This window comes from Xiphophorus couchianus, chromosome 13 (assembly GCF_001444195.1).
Source record: "Xiphophorus couchianus chromosome 13, X_couchianus-1.0, whole genome shotgun sequence".
Taxonomy (NCBI): Eukaryota; Metazoa; Chordata; class Actinopteri; order Cyprinodontiformes; family Poeciliidae; genus Xiphophorus; species Xiphophorus couchianus.
In genome coordinates, this window is record NC_040240.1 from 22,941,174 (window position 1) to 22,961,220 (window position 20,047).

General features: G+C 39.9%; 3 protein-coding genes and 1 long non-coding RNA gene across 8 annotated transcripts in view; 2 read left to right on the plus strand and 2 right to left on the minus strand.

Moving 5' to 3' along the window:
• Window positions 1-8,153, minus strand: part of LOC114155888 (CCR4-NOT transcription complex subunit 3-like) — a 32,346-nt gene extending 24,193 nt beyond the window's left edge. The window contains exons 1-2 of the mRNA XM_028036026.1: window positions 8,007-8,153; window positions 1,884-1,946 (exon numbers count right to left, since the gene is read on the minus strand). Of these exons, the coding sequence (XP_027891827.1) occupies window positions 1,884-1,908 (25 nt within the window). The 5' untranslated portion in view covers window positions 1,909-1,946; window positions 8,007-8,153. The remainder of the gene's footprint in view (window positions 1-1,883; window positions 1,947-8,006) is intronic.
• On the plus strand, window positions 7,551-12,510 carry LOC114155891 (uncharacterized). Of its 3 annotated transcripts, none has more exons than XR_003597859.1 (6): window positions 7,551-8,043; window positions 8,143-8,347; window positions 11,088-11,270; window positions 11,691-11,780; window positions 12,134-12,267; window positions 12,400-12,510. It is a non-coding gene; the product is annotated as an uncharacterized LOC114155891 (long non-coding RNA). The 3 variants fall into 3 exon arrangements; XR_003597860.1 differs by having other exon boundaries at window positions 11,694-11,780; XR_003597861.1 differs by having other exon boundaries at window positions 7,552-8,043; window positions 11,088-11,149; window positions 11,694-11,780.
• LOC114155890 (coiled-coil domain-containing protein 106-like) lies at window positions 11,280-14,505 on the minus strand. Its single transcript, XM_028036030.1, has 6 exons — window positions 14,247-14,505; window positions 13,245-13,406; window positions 12,636-12,827; window positions 12,397-12,549; window positions 12,099-12,305; window positions 11,280-11,833 (listed from the first exon to the last, which is right to left on the minus strand). The coding sequence occupies exons 1-6, from the start codon at window positions 14,284-14,286 to the stop codon at window positions 11,652-11,654; spliced, it is 936 nt and encodes a 311-aa protein (XP_027891831.1). The 5' UTR covers window positions 14,287-14,505; the 3' UTR covers window positions 11,280-11,651.
• On the plus strand, window positions 12,644-18,225 carry tmem238a (transmembrane protein 238a). 3 transcript variants are annotated; one of them, XM_028036029.1, is made up of 3 exons: window positions 12,644-12,756; window positions 16,137-16,294; window positions 17,267-18,225. In XM_028036029.1, exons 2-3 carry the CDS (start codon window positions 16,144-16,146, stop codon window positions 17,452-17,454), a joined length of 339 nt encoding a protein of 112 aa, XP_027891830.1. In that variant the 5' UTR covers window positions 12,644-12,756; window positions 16,137-16,143; the 3' UTR covers window positions 17,455-18,225. The 3 variants fall into 3 exon arrangements, with proteins under 3 accessions (XP_027891830.1, XP_027891828.1, XP_027891829.1); XM_028036027.1 differs by lacking the exon at window positions 12,644-12,756 and adding an exon at window positions 15,127-15,247; XM_028036028.1 differs by lacking the exon at window positions 12,644-12,756 and adding an exon at window positions 16,013-16,034.
• Window positions 18,226-20,047: the final 1,822 nt, after the last annotated feature.

The following is a 20,047-nucleotide window of genomic DNA, read 5'->3' on the forward strand; positions in this document are numbered from 1 at the left end:
TTGAGGAAAACATTATCCAACATTCAGTCTTCACAGATTTTGAAAAGACTAGGAGTTCACACTGACAGACTGGTTTCATCAGATTTTTGTTTCACGACTGAAAGACTGAGGATAACACACCTAACAGCTGCGCCTGCCGAGGATCACAAGCTAACACATCAAACTCACGAGGGCGGCAGTTTGAAGGCTAAACAAACATGCCAGTAGATGGCAATAATAACAGTAGTATCCCAGAATTTCGATTGGATATCTACATAAAATGAATGAGATGCTATATAAAATACTTTAACACAAAAGTTAAAGTATTTAACTTTTTTTATTTAACTTTTTTTTGTGGGATATTTTTTTAATATGAGGTTGTTAGTGGATTTTGGAATGGCTTTATTCTAAAAACATGATCATTTCTATCTAAGCAGACATAAATATGTTTGAACTGGACTTTATGTCCAAAAATGTAGAATTTATGATAAGTACTTTATACTTATTGACTGATATTTTACTCAGAAGTGACTAAGGATGCACAGATTTGTAAATTTGGGTCAATATCCAATATTTACTGATATTAGTTAATATCAGTTAATATAGTAATTTAGCGGTACACCAATAAATCAGCCATAATTTCCTTCATTTTGGGAGATCTGCAAAAGGCCGATATTTACATGAGAAACCAATTTAATCCACAGATCTGCAATGTCTGAAAATCATCCACCGTCTCCTTTTTCTCTGCCGTGAGAGACTCGTCTCATCTGCACGTGTGAGCCCAACAATAGTCACCTAACGTTGCCAACTTAGTGACTTTGTCAGTATATTTAGCGACTTTTCAGACAAAAAAAATTAACTGTATACAAACAATTGCTAACCTAGATTTTTCACTGTAAAATGGAAACTTAAGGAACATAAACCAAAAAAAGCCAAAGGCATTTATTACTGTAATCTGTTTAAAATACTGAAATAGTTAACACTTTTGTTGAGTTCCTTCCAATTATGCATTTTTTTAAGTAGAAATGTTTTTTGTTTTGATTTTTTTTTCCACGTGAAAAAGATTTGTTCTGTATTGATATTAGAGGTGCATCAATCAGTAAAACAGAAATAAAAATGTCTACTGATCTGTTCTTATCAATAATCCCCAAGTCAAATATTGGATCATTCTCTGTCTATAAATTGATCGACCACCAGCCTGTAGCTTGATGCATCTTTGTTTTAGTTTAATGAAAACTAAAAGCTTAGAGACGTGTTTTTATTCACAAATACAGATATGTTTCAAGTTTGTCATTTTCTGTTGAATTTATAACTTTTCTATGCTATAGAAATGTAAAAGTGTCGAGTCGGAAGGCAAAGAAAATCAAAATCGGTACCGGCTAGGAAAGCCCTGATCAGTGAATCTCTGTTTTGTTTTGTCAGAAAAAAAGCCCATGATTCCTGATGTACCACATTGAGCTCCGCATCAGTCAAGCATCTCCAACCTAGCAATGAAGCAATCTTACCAGCAATCAACCCAGCAAACAACTTACTTGTGAGCACATGTGATTTTTGTTCACAAGGCCTGCGACTCTTTTAAAAATAAACAGTTACAGAAAACGGCCGGACTGAGCAGCAGTAGGTGTGATCACACAGGAAAAACATCCACACATGATGTTGAACATTGGCTTCAACATTCTCACAGCGATACACCTAAAGATGCCATCAAATCATAATAAATTACAACCACGCCGCCTGTATAGTGCTGTAGGGAGACCATAATGATTATGGTGGTATAATTTGTGGTATACCTCACCCAGCGGACACTTGATGGCACCACAACGAATCCTAACGCTTATCCGAGTGAACTCGGGTATTTCGAAGGAAGCACAAACACACACCAGAGCTCAGTCTGAAGGCCTCACCTTGAAGTTTCCTTTTATCGGCCATGACTGATGACTAAGATGATGTCTTCATGCCTTCTTTCACTGCAGGAAAAAAGAAACACAAATTACTAGGAGAAACATTTTTGAGAAATAAATTGTTTTATCATCAATAACTGGATTATTGTCATGATGAAAGCAAAAATGAAAAAGATAATATATAAGCTGAACAGAAATTAAAAGCAATGACTAGAACAAGTCAGCACACGACATGCATGGATTCTGATGGTTCACTATGACACGTTTCAGCTGCCTTTTGGGCTCAGATGAGACGCATTCAGACTGCGGTACCAGAGGACTTTCAGGAACCATAAAGGCCTCAGGAAACCAGTTAGATCTGATAGCTGATGGTTCGTTTCTGGTGAAATCATCAGCTCTCCTGGTTTATCTTTTGGATGGGTGTTAAAATTTTTCTGTTTCTCATACCCATGTGGCTTTTAAATCTGTAGAACTGAAGGCACATATTAATATTTCAATATTTTGAAGTCTAGTCCTTCACATATTTTATTATGTGAATCGTTATTGCACATTTCACATTAGATGTGGTTGAGATTTGCACATAACATTTATGAAAACCTTCAAAGGCTTTTTCAACCTGGTCTATGTTGATGCTGACAAAATTTATAGTAAAAATATTAATATTAAGCAGCTTGACTCGACACCTCTTAAGTCTTAGTCTAATTTCTGTCTCAATAGATTTACTGTGTTGACCAGTAAATTAGTCGTTTCAACCAGGCTTTTTTTATTTTATTTAGCTGCTCCATTTGAAATAGACTGGATGTTGGACAAGCAATAATAAATTAACATCATGATGATTTCCTAAAGAAAGTAATCAGATAAGAAGGCAAGACACTAAAGAGAGACACACAGTGTGGATGCTGAAGGATCAGCTTTTCTTTTAGGCCTAACCATCACTTAATGGAGCTTAGGAGGCCTTTCAAGAGTCAAAGAGTGCATTCCCCATGTTTCTACCAAAGTAACCTCACACCAGTTCTAATCCACTTTCGTCATTGGGAGAAGCAGAAAATCAAAATGTCTGATCTACCCAATTTAAAACAAATGAAAAGTAAAAACATTCTGCTCCAACAATAATAAAATGTCAAATTAGCATCAGAATAATACAAGCCGACACTCTTGTTTTCCCACAGCTTATTTTGATCACCCATCATGAAGTACAAATAGCATAAACACCTTAATTATAAAAGGTTCTAAAAATAATGCAGTTTTCAATTTATTTGGAATTCAAAATCTTAAAAGTATTGCAAGCATGTTTTTAGCACCCTTTAATCCGATACTCCTAAGTACAATTCAGAATAAATAACTTCAAAAAATAGGAAAGACATCCATCCATCCATCCATCCATCTTCTTCCGCTTATCCGAGGTCGGGTCGCGGGGGTAGCAGCTTCAGAAGGGAGGCCCAGACTTCCCTCTCCCCAGCCACTTCTTCTAGCTCCTCCGGGGGAATCCCGAGGCGTTCCCAGGCCAGCCGAGAGACATAGTCCCTCCAGCGTGTCCTGGGTCTTCCCCGGGGCCTCCTCCCGGTGGGACGTGCCCGGAACACCTCACCAGGGAGGCGTCCAGGAGGCATCCTGACCAGATGCCCAAGCCACCTCAACTGGCTCCTCTCGATGTGAAGGAGCAGCGGCTCTACTCTGAGTCCCTCCCGGATGACTGAGCTTCTCACCCTATCTCTAAGGGAGAGCCCAGCCACCCTACGGAGAAAACCCATTTCGGCCGCTTGTATCCGCGATCTCGTTCTTTCGGTCATGACCCAAAGCTCATGACCATAGATGAGGGTGGGAACGTAGATCGACCGGTAAATCGAGAGCTTCGCTTTTTGGCTCAGCTCTCTCTTCACCACGACGGACCGGTACAGCGCCCGCTTGACAGCAGACGCTGCGCCAATCCGCCTGTCGATCTCCCGCTCCCTTCTTCCCCCATTCGTGAACAAGATCCCGAGATACTTAAACTCCTCCACTTGGGGCAGGACACCCCCCCTGACCCGGAGAAGGCACTCTACCCTTTTCCGGCTCAAGACCATGGCCTCGGATTTGGAGGCACTGATCCCCATCCCGGCCGCTTCACACTCGGCTGCGAACCGATCCAGCGAGAGCTGCAGATCACGATCTGATGAAGCCAAAAGGACCACATCGTCCGCAAAAAGTAGAGATGAGATCCTAAGGCCACCAAATCGGATCCTCTCAACACCTTGGCTGCGCCTAGAAATTCTGTCCATGAAAGTGATGAACAGAATCGGTGACAAAGGGCAGCCCTGGCGGAGTCCAACTCTCACCGGAAACGAGTCCGACTTACTGCCGGCAATGCGGACCAGACTCTGACACTGGTCATACAGGGACCTGACAGCCCGTATCAAAGGGCCCGGTACCCCATACTCCCGGAGAACCCCCCACAGGGCTCCCCGAGGGACACGGTCGAACGCCTTCTCCAAGTCCACAAAACACATGTAGACTGGTTGGGCGAACTCCCATGCACCCTCCAGGACCCTGCTGAGGGTGTAGAGCTGGTCCAGTGTTCCACGACCAGGACGAAAACCACACTGCTCTTCCTGAATCCGAGGTTCGACTATCCGACGGACCCTCCTCTCCAGGACCCCTGAATAGACCTTGCCAGGGAGGCTTAAGAGTGTGACCCCTCTATAATTGGAGCACACCCTCCGGTCCCCCTTTTTGAACAGGGGGACCACCACCCCAGTCTGCCAGTCCAGGGGAACTGCCCCCGATGTCCATGCGATATTGCAGAGTCGCGTCAACCAACACAACCCTACAACATCCAGAGCCTTAAGGAACTCCGGGCGGATCTCATCCACCCCCGGGGCCTTGCCACCGAGGAGCTTTTTAACCACCTCGGCGACCTCGCCCCCAGAGATTGGAGAGCCCAACCCAGAGTCCCCAGACTCTGCTTCCTCAGTGGAAGGCATGTTGGTGGGATTGAGGAGGTCTTCGAAGTACTCTGCCCACCGGCCCACAACGTCCCGAGTAGAGGTCAGCAGCACACCATCCCCACTATAAACAGTGTTGGTGCTGCACCGCTTCCCCCCCCTGAGACGCCGGATGGCGGACCAGAATCGCCTCGAAGCCGTGCGGAAGTCTTTCTCCATGGCCTCTCCAAACTCCTCCCACGCCCGAGTTTTTGCCTCGCAAACCGCCCGAGCCGCATGCCGCTTCGCCCGCCGGTACCCATCAGCTGCTTCCGGAGTCCCACAGGCCAAAAAGGCTCGATAGGACTCCTTCTTCAGCCTGACGGCATCCCTCACCGAAGGTGTCCACCAACGGGTTCGAGGGTTGCCGCCGCGACAGGCACCGACAACCTTGCGGCCACAGCTCCGATCGGCCGCCTCGACAATGGAGGCACGGAACACGGTCCACTCAGACTCCATGTCCCCCACCTCCCCCGGGACGTGTTCGAAGTTTTGCCGGAGATGGGAGTTAAAGCTCCGTCTCACAGGGGATTCCGCCAGACCTTCCCAGCAGACCCTCACAACACGTTTGGGCCTGCCAGGTCTGACCGGCTTTCGCCCCCACCACCGGAGCCAACTCACCACCAGGTAGTGGTCAGTGGACAGCTCCGCACCTCTCTTCACCTGAGTGTCCAAGACATACGGCCGCAGATCCGATGAAACGATGACAAAGTCGATCATCGAACTGCGGCCTAGGGTGTCCTGGTGCCAAGTGCACATATGGACACCCTTATGCTTGAACATGGTGTTCGTTATGGACAATCCATGGCGAGCACAGAAGTCCAGCAACAGAACACCGCTCGAGTTCAGGTCGGGTGGGCCGTTCCTCCCAACCACGCCCCTCCAGGTCTCACTGTCGTTGCCCACGTGAGCGTTGAAGTCCCCCAGCAGAACAAGGGAGTCCCCAGGAGGAGCACTCTCCAGTACCCCCTCTAAGGACTCCAAAAAGGGTGGGTAATCTGAACTGTCGTTCGGCCCGTAAGCACAAACGACAGTCAGAACCCGTCCCCCCACCCGTAGGCGGAGGGATGCTACCCTCTCATTCACCGGGGTAAACCCCAACGTACAGGCGCCGAGATGGGGAGCAACAAGTATGCCCACTCCTGCCCGACGTCTCTCTCCCTGGGCAACTCCAGAGTGGAAGTATGTCCAGCCCCTCTCAAGGAGACTGGTTCCAGAACCAGAGCCATGCGTCGAGGTGAGACCGACTATTTCTAGCCGGAACCTCTCGACCTCACGCACTAGCTCCGGCTCCTTCCCCACCAGAGAGGTGACATTCCACGTCCCAAGAGCCAGTTTCTGCAACCGAGGATCGGAGGATAGGAAAGACAGAAGAAACTATTTTAAGGGAAAGCCATAAGCAGTCCTTTTTGCAGGAAACCAGTTGATGTGTGAAAAACGGTGCTCTGTTCACATGAGATGATGATTACATGTTTTGCCTTAGATGCAAAACACTGTTTGGAAGAAAACTGACACATCATATAACCCTGAACACATCATCCCTGTGGAAGCATCATGCTGTGGGGAAAACTGGTCAGAGGTAATAGAAAGTTGGAAATCAGTCCTGGAAGATAAACTGCTTGACAGCAGCAAAACACGCATGACTAATCTAAACATACAGCAGAGCTGCAACAGACAGTTTTGAAGTGAACATGAGTTTGGAGGAATGCTACAGATATTTTTACAATTACACCTTGAGCGTTTCTTCATGTTCTGTAAAAATGTATCATCAGTCTCAGCTAAATATTACAAAAACATTCCTTAACGTCTAATTGGCATCTGGAGAGAGAAGCGACTGATTGCTGGAGGAGATACAGTGGACAACAACGGGAGCCGCTTACAAAAACTTCTCAGAATGTGAAGTGTTTGTCCTTTTCTACTCTGTTCTCACGTCTGATAGGAGACAGTGAGATATGGGGAGTCAAGGAGACAAACAGAGGATGTATAAATAGAGATTTAGAGAGCTTTTTATTTGCTTAATATAATGAAATATTTGGAAGCTAGTTTAATGCATTAATCAGTTTCCCTACATAACAACAAAAAAGTGTAAATAAATCTAAAAAATAAACACATGCTTGTGTAATTATCAAATGATCTCCAAACGAAGTATGCCAAAGCTTCCAAACAAAGAAAACTTTTGCTAAATTTCTTTTATAAATTCAACATTTTGGAAATATTAAAAATGTTTATTCTAAAATATCATACTGAGCTTTGCATGAATGTTGTTCAGTAGAAACACAGCTGCTGGATTTATGAGTCTGACGGAGAGAAAAAGCAACCAATACACCACTTTTTGTAAATGTCATCAGAAGAAATGTTCCAGTCTGCAAAAATGACTTCTTTCTAAATTATGTTTTGCATAAAGAGGGATTAAAGTGGGATTTACAAATGTATTTCTGAACTAGAGTTTTTGTACTACCTGAAGTAGCATGCTTCCCAATACAGATGCTTACAAGTTGCAGTGTGTAATAAAGCGCCTATGGAATATGCATTTGTATCTCTATATAATTGATATATAGATTGTTGTCTACATTGGAGTTGTTTTCATAAACGGCCCAATTCGCAGCTCGCTTTAGTTTTTAAACAACGTCAACATCAGCTTGAAGCACATCGTGTTGACTTCCGAGTTAACTTTTTTTCAAGCAGGTGCAAACCACTGTCCTGGAAACACACATTCACTCACCTGCTGAGTCTAAACACGACCTGACTCCATATTTAATAACTATTCAGGTATTAAAAAGCTGCACGTCTCTGCGGACTTGCACAACCAAAAAGTGCATCGCCTGATTTCACAAGCGGGGAGGGGGTGAAAAAGCGTTTGCTAGCCCGGGATGTTTATAAACAATGCGGGCATCACCAGCGCCAACAGCAGCCTCGGAGCGACAACATCCAGGCGAACACGCTTCAAAACAAACTCAAGTTCGTATTTCACCCGCGGACTTCCGGAATAAGTTTAAGTTTTCTGCTTTAAAAGCAATAACACTGAGTCTAAGTTGCTGTTAGTCAGTGAGACCAGCAGCTTCCCACCGGCTGCGCTGTTTGATGTGGGAGACTCAGTTTGGAAACGGGAAAGAGGAGCAGAGAAGGCACCTAAAACCATATTCCTGAACTTCTGCTTCTAATTTACCTGCTTTTTTCCGTGTTGAGATTGAGTTCCTCTGTCGGTAAGCTCCAACAAATCCTCAGCACTTCAATATTAAGGCTTAGTTTTTAAAATAAATTTGTCAATTCTTCTCGCTAAACAATCACCCCGCACATCCAAGATGGCTACCAGGAACACCTCCTCCTCCTCGGATGCCCTGGCGGCCACGAGTCCCGCCCCTTTCGCCTGTGATTGGGCAGCTTCTACTGACTCCCTGCTTTTATTGGTTCAACAGAGCAGTCTGTTCGAACATTGTGCTTTAACTACTTCCAGGCTGACTTGGGCTATGATTGGATCGCCTGGAGAGGTTAAAGGGTAACCAGGCGGTAGGTTTACATGGGAAATAGAGTTTTGTTACTGTGTTATTGTCAGCTGTCAGTAATCTTGGAAAATACCACATTTAAGTTGGAGCACATTCAATTTTATTATAAAAACTTGTCCGTGGACTCTGGTGACGTGGTAATCATTACTGTAATCTTCATTCAACTAAGAAATCAGCGACCTACATTTTTTTTACAAGTTAAATAGCTACTGTTAACTATGGTAATTGCTGACAAATCATATAAAGTTGGGATACATTTATGGCTGCATAAAGATCTAATAAAAGCTTTATGTATATTTCATGCTTTGTTTGTTGTTTACTTTTTATTTTTAAAGGCCTTGCCTTGTTTGGTTATTTTCTATTAAGTAACAATTTCTATATATAAAAACGTTTAGTTAAGTTTCTTTAGTAGGCCATCTATTAACATTCTCTATATGTTCTTTTATTTTAAAAGCACCACTGATATTTGTATATGTTATGTTATATTAGTAGAATAGTAATTTTTAAATAACATAATTTTTTTCAGCTTTCCCCATTTAATCTATGAACATCAATCATATTTCCACTGTACAAAATGGGTTGGGGCAAGTTGTGTTATTCAGTGTAAAGTCACCTTTAACTTTGAATACTGAGGAAAAAGTATGTTCATCAATATCAATCTCAAATTCCTCTTGGCTGTTGCTTCAAAAACAAACAGTCTGGTAATTTGCAAAATAATGTTTTAGATTTAGTTTTAAAAATTTGGACATAAATTCTCTTACCCTTAAAATCAGCTCCTGATACCTAATAATTCATACGTCAATGTTGGCATACTTTCTCCCTCTGATGGTTAGATTTTATTATGATCAATGAAAAAAGCCATTTATTGATTAGACTTTAAAAGCTTCAATAGGCTGCAGGCTACTGTGCTGCTGATGTCCTTTGTTTGTGGTAGCTGACGCTCTCCATGCTGCACTATGTTATGCTGCACTTCCACAACGTGCAGATGTGGTTTGAAATTTTACATATTTACTTTGTCCTGCTTTAAAATGTCTAGTCTGCAAGTTCACACAACACAAGGAGGACAGCTGTGTGAAAGAACAATACATTTTCAGATTCTTTGACAATTTTTATGGTATAAAATTATGAAGTTGGTGTCTTAGGCTACGGCTAAAGTTTGAACCATACCTGGAAACTTTGGGATATGCTCTATTATAAAAACGTCTGTGAAAATTGAAAAGCATCTGCCACCTTATCAAATCAGAAATATTTGATAAGCTGGAAGAATTATTCATGGAAATGCAAGGTTTGTCCCAATTTTGTTTTATTGAAGACACAATTGGATAAAAAAAGAGAATAATTTAAATCTCATTATTGACACTGACACCCACTTTGGATTGTGGTTATTGCAGTATAGATTGGTCATAAAAATCTGCAGAGTTAATTTCCACGAGCCAAAACCATCTGAATACGTCTTCATTGAAAATATAATCTTGGAAACAAAATGAAACAAAGGAAAAAGTTGTTTGACTCGTGAGCATTATTTTAATAAAACAAAATGTAAAAAAGGCAAAAGTACAGAACAAAGTAGAAAAAAAGAAAGAGAAAACTGATTACATTTGTCACTGTTCTTTTTTTGAGATGCCATCAAGGAAACGTTCTGGCATCACTTCCCTGGACAGACGGAGGATTCATCAATATATCATTCAATCATCCACAGTTCACAGCTGCTTTTTTCAGTCTGCTGGAACATTTCCCCCCTCTTTCTGTGTTCATTTTGATTTTAGTTTTCTGGTTGTAAATCCAATTTCCTGTTACAAAACTGCATGTCCTATTCATTACAGAATTCCTTCTTTCATGGAAGTTCTGCAAAATCAGATTATAAAATTCAGCGCAAATAGTTTAGAGTATGATTCATTACAAGTTGAGTTCAAATTTGTAATTTTATAAACAATATGTCTGGTGTGATTAATTTCAAGAGGGAGTCATTTTTTGGCTCTCCTATTGAGCAGTACGCCTGTAATACACTAGAGGGCGCTGATGTTTGTCAGTTGCTTTAATTCTAAAAGCCAACCATTGTTTTTCTGCTTACTGACTGCTAGTAAAACAGATTACAGATTATTACAATGTTCACCTCTATTCAGGAGGGGATTCAGACAAATGTCTGCTGTATGTAAACAATACCTAATATTTACCTATTTTGTAGCCTGACAAAAGTCAAAAAATATCTGGAGCATAAAAACTGTCAACTTGTTTTAAATTAAGACAAGAAAACAAACAAATTATGCAATTGAACATTTATTTTTCAGTGTGCAAAAGACAAAATCACAAAGCGAAAAAAGCAAAGCTTGTCTAATAGAAATCAAAATTCCTGAGCTTGGTATGTAGACGTCATGCAGTAACCATTGAGTGAAAATTTATTTTTCTCCTTAAAAAACAAAATATATTCAGGGACAGTCTATTACATTCTATTAAGTTAATATAGCTCTTCAGTTAATGTACAAACAAAAACAATAACACAAGAACAAAACACCTCAGACAGTGAAGATCACTGTGTCTTATATTTAAATTACTGCAGGCAAAAAAGAAAAAAAAAGGATCCACTCAAAGAAAATCTGCCCAACATCTGAAAAAAAACACTCATCACATGGATCTCTTATATGTAGACTAAATATTCTATATTGGCTGGTAGCACTTGACCTTTGCATAACTTTATTTTTAAGGCAAAGACGATATATATGACCAACATGACTTTCCTTCCTCAGTTCCTGAACCTGTAGGAGATTGGGAGCAGCTTGTTGGTCTTCTTCATGCTCTGGACCTTAGCGTGCGTCTCCTCATCCATAGTCTTGTAGCATCGCCTGGCGTAATCCAGAAGCTTCTCCTTGGAGGCCTCAAACTCTCCTACATTAGTCACCTGCAGGAGAAAAACTTCAGTCTTTACAAAGGTGGAAATCTAGACCAGTTGTAGAAATACAGCAGGAAAATTATCAAACAAGGTCAATCTATGTCCTAAATCAATGACCTGTTGAAGGCAGAGAGCCCATCTGGCTTGAATGTTTTTATCTTGCATAAACATAATAACTTCTTACAGTTTCTGATGAGCTGAAATACAAACCCATAAAAACATTATATTTCATGTGAATTTGTTGATGTTATAGGTTATTTTCTTCATCACTTATTTAAACAATGTTAAAAGTTTTAAAACCGAAAAGAAAGTCCATTCAAATACTGAAAATGTAAAGCAACCAAAATCCAAGGAAAAGCCTTCAGGGAACCCAGAGAATTTTTGATTAATAGAAAATATTTAGATCTGCCTGCTGCTCTAGTCATAAAAGTGACATTAACACCTTTTCTGGGGCCACAAGCAGGAGCTCTGCGATCGGGGAGGTGGAGGCCATCGTGTTTCGGTCGACTCCGTGGATCTGGAAGGCTCTGGACATGCTCCTCACCCGCTGGTATGTGGACAGGATCTTCTTGTAACGAATCAGAACACCATCTGGGTCTTTAACTGGACAGCAGAGAGGTAAACAGCAGGTGGAATGTGAGATAAATATCTAACAGTGTTAGATATTACATGTGCATTTTTAGAATGGGTCAAATAATTGAGTTAAAAAGGCAGGTATTGATTTTATGCAAATGAGGGCTAAGCTTGGAGAGCATTGAAAAGTATAAACTACACCAACTTTTTTAAAGAATAGACATTTTACTCGTTAACAACTTGACATCAGTTTTATGTTTCTTTCTACTATCATTTCAGTTTTATCTGTTTTTACCTCTTTGCCTCTCCCTCCCATGCGTGATCCTGAAGATCCTCCTCATCTTCATCTTCGGCTCTCCGGTGCCACGCCCTCGGCTCTTCTTCTTTGACCCGCTCTCCACAGTCGAGTCTGCATCATCCTCCACCTCTTCTTCCCCCTCTTCCTCAACAAACTCTTCCTCTGTGTAATATTTGTCTTCTTCAAGATGAAACTCCTGTTTGACTGCAAACAAAAAATGCAATACATAATAAAAATAGAAAATAAAGCGCCTTTCCTTTACAACGTTTTAACTGCTTTTTGTGATGCTCTTCACCAGGGACAGCGATGTTGCGGCGGATCCGAGCTCCGGGGCCCTGGAGGCGTTTGAGGGTCATCCCCGACCTGGTGGTCATCGGGGAAGGAGGAGATGGAGAGCTGGCAGGCTGGACTTTCACAGCACGCTGGGCTTCTCCAGACCAGTCTGCCACTGAATTCAACAACAATTGTAACACTGAAAAATCAGCTGAAACATATAACTTTTTTTTCTTTTTTTTGTAAATCAGCCCCCCTCACCATCTGGACTCCTCATGCTGACGATGAAGCGGTCCAGCTGACAGCGCAGGAAGTTTCGCTCCTCTTCCAGCTCCTCAATGCGTTTCTGCAGCCAGGCGTTCTTCTCCAGCGAGACGTAGAGGTGAGCCCGCAGGTTAGAAATCAGGATGAAAGGGCTGTACTGGGAGTGAAGGGACTCCTGTACCACTGGCTCTGATTTCAAAGCAGAGGAAATAAATATATAAACACAACCAGCAGGGGACTGAAAAATGTATGGTTTGGTACAATTGTTATGTAACAATAGCTATTGTTACATAACAATACCAATTTATCATTTTAATCATAAGAGACAAGGAGCTATAGTTCCTGTGCTTCAACAGAACTGCTCAGGTTTTTTTGTTTTTTAAAGACCACTGATGTAGTGGAATCACAATTTTGTTTTACTTCAAACTTGTACACTAATTTGTGTATCACATCACATAAAATCCATTGACGTTTGTGGTTGTAACCTGGCAAATTGATAAATATTCTATACTTTTGTAAGGCTTGTACATTTTGTTTTCAGAGTTGAACAATTTTTTTTGCCATTTACTGATACATAATAAATGTAGTTCTCATAATGTGACTTGCCTTCAATCATCTGCTGACCCTGGTTCAGGTGGTAGGCAGCTGGGCGCTCCACACTCTCTTCGAGGGGAAACGAGACCTCATAGGCATTTAGATACAAACCTCCCGTTTGTCCACTTCCTCCCATTTCTGATGAAGAAGACGAAGCCTGGGGGGTGTGGCGCTCTGATATATGGGAAAGTAACATTTGGCAAAATAGGTGAAAGTTTTGGTTGGAGAAGTTGAAAATTTTGTTGTACAAAATGTACAAAAAGGACACAGTAGAAAAAGATGAAATACGTTCTACAGGTCTTTGCTAAAACAAATCAGTGAAAATGTCATAAAATTTTCCTCATTTTTGTAGAATTTTATTGAAACCAGCTAGACTTTCCTTTAAAATCATCTCATTAAATAGTCCAGCTGTACTTAAATCCAGTTATCACTGTTTTATTAGCATGGTGGCCATCCTGGATTCTGGCGTTTGGGTCAATGAGAAACTTAATTTTCCTATTTGACTCTTTCTGTTATTTTTTTCTTTCAATGAGACACTGGAAAAGTGCATGTCAGACTTCAAGACTGTTTTAAACTCTTTGCTGGTATTTCCCCAAAAGTATTAAAACTGTAGCTCTACTACTCAAAGGACACAAATAAATCAAAATCTGTGAGATTGTATAAAATACGCAGGTCTCCAGAACCAGTACTTCACATCATAAAATCATATTTGGTGATTCTATTCGAATATAAATACCCAGTTTATTATAGAAGTGTCGCAGCTTGAAAACTGTCTTAGCTGCTGTTTCTCTGCACAAGAAAAACGAAAAAACCAAGACAAACGAAATCACGCGAGAGTAGCTGAAAAATAGTCAATTGAAACAGTTATTACATAGAAAACATGATTTGTCACAATAAAGGAACCGTATTACAACAAAATGGATATTAACTGACAAAGAAAGGTCAAAACTGTTCATAACAAAGGAGTTGGGAGATTTAAACATTCGGGTCAATGCGTCCCAGAGTTGCTGTTACCTGGCGTGTCTGTATCGTGTCTGCTGGTTGCGGGATTCATGACAGCTGAGCTTGGCAGATAATGATGAAGTGACTCAATAACAAGGCAGCTGTCCGCAGTATGTCCGCCGTAAGTTGTTATAATTTACTTCCAGGCGTCTTGTTCGCGGTTATACTTCTGTAATACAGCCTGAAACGGTGTCACATCAGCCGCTTCGCCGCAGAGCAGAAACCGGACCTGCAGCAGCAATTACCTGATTATACTCAGCCTCCACAGGTGGACCGCGCTCAGTTTGGATCAGCTCACACATGCGCAGAGCACTTTCCAGTTACATTACAGACATTTAAAAAATTCTGCGTGTAAAATAGATGAAGTTCCTTTTGCAACATTTTTCCAAAAATAAACTTCCGTCGAATTGTTGCGATTTTTAACCAAAAAAATACCCAAAACACATTTTTATTCATTGCTTTATTACTGAAAGGATTATAATCACCGAATGAACTAAAAAAAAGAGCATGTATTGGATGTGCATCACAGATAAAAAAAAAAATCTTAGGTTTCCATCTGTGTACACATATAGCAATATTATACAAAAGTTACAAGAAAACATTTGTTTTGATGGTTTTCTGATTTGTTTGGATCAAGAAAACAGTGTGCTCCTCTCTTTATTAAATAAATAAATAATTTGAAAAATCTCCCAAAAGGAGTTCGTAAGTTTAAAAAATGAGCTTGAAAAAAAACGAAGTTCCTCTTCTTTAATTTAGTTAACTATGCAAAATGAGTTTGTGGTGACAAGTCTTTGTATTCTGGCTTGTGGTAAAGTTTGTGTAGCCTTTTCCGAATTTGAAAGGCCAAAATTCCGAGTTTATCAGTGAACGCGGCAAACCGTCTCACCTAAAGGGAGGGGCCCAGGTGGCAGAGAAAATTGAAGCCAGTAAACACGGAAGTACAGAAACTGAAGAGAAAAGTTCAAACTAAACTCTCAGCGAGCCGTTTTCATCGGCACGAGTCGAAAGAACAAGTAAGGCAGTTTAAAGATTTGTGTTTAAATTCATCCAGAGCGAGTTCACTTACTTGAACTTTAAAATCTCTGCTTTCTGTGATTTTTAGGATGTCAGCGTGAGAAAAGTTAAATTCTTATCTCAAGGTACAGTCTGAAAGACTGAAAGTCTAATATGTTATTTCAAATATATTGCTAAGGTACATTATCTACTCATGCTACAGTTAGCCATTTAATCACCTATCCAGTGGGTATTATCTTCTATTACTGCATTTAACAAAGTTTTTATATTACACATATGCACATGTATTTACCAGTCGAGATGCATCAGCTTGTTCTCAGCGAGCCTTGGATAAATATTTGCATGACCTCAAATGATAAAACTATAATATTAAGGAGCTTATAAAAGTGAGCAGAATAAAAATTATCTAAAAAAAAAAAAAGTTTAAAACACCAAAAACCCATCAAGTCTTACTTTAAAGTTTCCTGCTCTAAACACTAAAATTGTTCTCAATATCTGTTTCACTCTCATTTAGCATTTCACTTGCAGATATTTTTCTTGTTTTAAAATAAATAATTTTAATTTTTTTATTTCTTTAAGATCCTGTGAGATTCAGATTATGTATGTAACAGTTAAAGAGGATATCAACACTGTGAATACAGCTGATTTATTAAGGGAGAAAATAACAATTACATCAGAATTTACAAGATAAAATTGTCTTAACAGAAAAAAGTAATTTCATCTATACATCTCTCCATCATACACATGATTACCACTATAGTGGGATATTTCCAGTCAAAAAGAAATGTAAGTATGGTGGATTTTATGTGTCTTTGAAGCTCTAATTAGTTTTGTTAATGTTAATATTTCTTTCTAATAAAAATGTTACATCCTTTCCCGCTTTTGCAGTCTCGCCATGGGTCTGTGTGATGACCTGTCTCACTGCAAGGTGGCGTTGGTGATTGCTGTGCTGATGGATCTACTGGGAGGCGCCTCTCTGCTGGTGGGAGTCTTTGCCTCTTTGAAGTTAAATGGAGAAGAATGTGGAGACGTCTTGGTTTATAGCGGTATTTATCTAAATTTGTTTTTTATTTTAATGCTCACATGTTTTTGCTGTAGCTGATGTTGCCATACTATTTTATGGCAATTTAATGTCATTAAATTAGCAAGAAACTATCAAGAAATTCTTGGAGAAAAGAAAACCTTATTAAATACAGAGAGCAGTTTCATTGTCATTGCTTGTAAACGATTCATATACAAACCAATTTTGCCTGATGAGGAAAATTTTGTGTCAGACTGAACCTTAGCTTAAAGTACAGTCTGGCCTTAAGCTAAATTTATATTTGGGGAGATGAGCAGCAGTCTAAATTGTTTGACAGTTGTAATAAATCTTCTCACTCTGCAGGATGAAAGACTTGAAATAGCTTGAAAATAGCCTTATAACCCTTCCTAGTTCGATGGGCTGAACAATGGCTTTTCTAAGGCCAGTGCTGGTTATTTCTCTGGTTAATACAATTGTTTTATAATCCAGAGCAACAGCCTGAGAAAACTCTTGCTTTTTTATCGGAGGTCAGATCAATTAATCAGATGCAATTGCTAAGCAGTATTTGGCTGCTGCTGCCCCCTATGGTCATATCAATGTTGAACCAAAATTTTCCACGTACTTGCTGTGTTTATGCTTTTTAACAGTATTTTTTTAGGCTTTAAGTTTGATTATTTCTGGATTTGCAAAACCCAAGAATTGACATTTTCATTTCTTTTGTACAAATTGTAAAAAACGTATTTGGTGCAGTTCCCATGCAGAGAGACTGTATGAGAACTGTGCTCTAAATGTGTGTAGTCTGAATGTTTAGGATCGAATATATTTGGTACAAAACTTTGGAAGTATTTTCCTCTGTATTTTCCTTCCTTTTTTTTCTTGTTCCTTTTTTAGTTTGAAAGTTGTGCTAAAATCTGATCAAAAACTCATTTTGCCAATTGACTTGTGCTGTTAAGAATTTTAAAAACCTAACATATGGTTCTGTATAACATTTGTTCAGGAATCCTTTTCTTAGTTGCGTCTCTGGCTGGATGGGTTCTGTGGTACAGTGGGAACATCGAGGGTTTGCCCCCCAAGAAGGAGCACGGACATCTCAACTCCGCTGTCGACCGGCTCGCCCGCCGAGTCAGCCGCAAGATCTTCTCCCATCGGAGAAACAAATATTATTCACAGTCAAATCGTGTCTGACAGTATTTTCAGAAAATGTTACTGAATCAAAACAAGTGTTAGATATGTACATTCATCATTTCAGCATATGTACACCTTCACCTGCAAAGTATTTACTCAAATGTTTACTATTAACCAGTGTTTGCATTTTCTAGCTATCATTCAATAAAGTGGTATTTTAGTGTTATTTTTTATTTTTTACAAATTGCAGCCTAGGCAGGGGTAATTTCATTACATCTTCCTGGTTTGTCCTCTAGAGGGAAACATACTCTACAAAAAGCAGCATTTGATCAGTGGTCAGAGGAGGATTTAAGCCAGAAGCTCTTTGATGCGAGGTGAGTCACTCTGTGATCCCTGATCAATAACTCACTTCTGTTGTGAAAATTTAGGGAACTATGAAGACATGGCTCTGGAACGTCAGCTCTGTGTTGTTCTTCTGGTTCTTAAGAAATTATGGTCACTAAAACAAAACATATTTTCAATAGCAGTCAAACTTATATCTTTAATGAGTGTCTTAAGCTTGATTCATTTATTTTTCAGTAACCAAATGTATTTCAGAATTTGTGTATAAAACGTTGGAGGAAACATTTTTACCCTTTTCTGTAATTTTTTTTCCAATCAAAAATATTCAAAGAATTACAAACTGTCCTTAAAACATGTTGGAAAACACAGCATGACAAATGGAAGAACAAGACATTTCTTTGTGTGGTGGTGTTGGGCAAAAATCAAAGATAAATTTTCACGTGGATGGACAATAAAGTCTAATTTTCTGTTTATCCAGAAAACTGAAAATGTTTCATTGTTGCGTTCTTCAACAGGACTATGATCCAAAACAAATGACCTGCATCAACACAAAAATAAGACACAACATCCTCTTTGTTCCTTAGCCATCTCAGACATGAAACATAGTCCAGATATAAAGTCTTATTTCTCTGGTGTAATATTGATAGGATGTGAGATGAATGAAAGAGAGATTGTGCAAAGAAGACCCCTGTCTCTTTATCTTTTAACCCTGTGAAAGGTTATTCTATTTCTTGACATTTTGTTCTCATTGAATAAACATGATTAGTAACTAGATTTTAGCTGTTACATTTATGATTTATGCTTCTTTTCTTCTTCCTGCTTGGATCCTAACTCCTCCTTAATCCTTCACCTCTGCTTCCACCACAGACTGACAGACCTTTGACCTGTTTTACATAAAATGTGGTGCAGGTTAAACACTTAAGCTTCTTGCGCACTCCAAGTGCAAGCTGATTACCGTAGATGGGAGTTTTTAACAAAAAATAGACTCTTACCAAAACGTAGTAAGTAAATCATACACCCCAAACATCTTTGAGACAATTGTGACAACGTCTCTAACTTAAGTTATACATTGTTCATAAAAAATATTGGCCATATCTAGACCAGCAATTTGATATATTGGATAATTTGATCCTTTACAGCAATTGTGACAGGAGCTTTGAATTTAAATGGCTTCCTACAGGAACCAGACTTTGCTATAAATAAAAACAGACCTGCAGCCATCCCTTATTTTCTCCACTGTGTCCTGGAGCTGACCTCACTTTGGGTCATGTGACTCTAAGTGTTTCTAGATTAAACTTTCTTTTTCTGAAAATAGACACCTTGACTTCTGGCCAAAGAGCTTTTAGAAAACTGTCAGCTCAACTTTATTACAGTCACCAGGTTTCTAAGGCTCACTGTCTGCTTGGTGCCAAATCCTCCTTACAGTGCACTGCGTCACCACCTTTGCTGTTTGACTCTTTCTGCTTCAACTTTAATTCGTGGCTTCTCTGAGTTAAAGGATTCCCTTTCTTGGAACTTAATCCAAGCCAAGTTAAGGGTCAAAGGTCAGACTGTGGATTGTGTGAGGTTAAGGCTGGTCCACAAAGCCACACAACAAAAATCCTGCTTATCCAATAAATACAGATTCTTTACAGTGTGAGGCCGGTAGGGGGATCCTGACTGTAAGAGGAAGGATGATGGATACCGAATGAGAAGCAACAGAAAGGGAGCGAGTCAGAGGTACACCAGAGAAAATGGAGTATTAATAAGTAAAAGTAAAACAATACCAAGACGTATTGGCCATTTAGGTTCATAATACAGCTTTATTCTTTATTCTTACGTTATTTTCACACTATCGCAACTTTATCTCCTATTATTTTGACTTTATTCTAGTAAAACTCATTCTCATAATGAAATGACTTCATAGTAATACTGTGACTTCATTCTCAAAATATTGTGACTTTATTGTCGCATCATTATGACTTTATTCTCATACTATTTCCACTTTATTCTGGTAATTTTATACTTTAATTCTTATTTTTTCTTAGTCTCCATCATAGCTTCTAACCATAAAATATCCAGGAAACTTACATAGAAATAATGGGCTTTGGTCTTCACCTGAACAATAACCCGAACTGGAGTCACTACGCTGATGCTCATTACAAGAAAAGTCATAGCAGATTCTACCTGAGGAGATCTGTTGAAGTGCATGAGGCGCTTCTGAACCATTTTGTTTTTCTCTGCATTGACATCAGACATCTTTTATGGTGTTTTGTGTCGGAGCAGCAGCTTATCTACTGCTGAAAGGCAGCATTTGGATAAGCTCATTAGG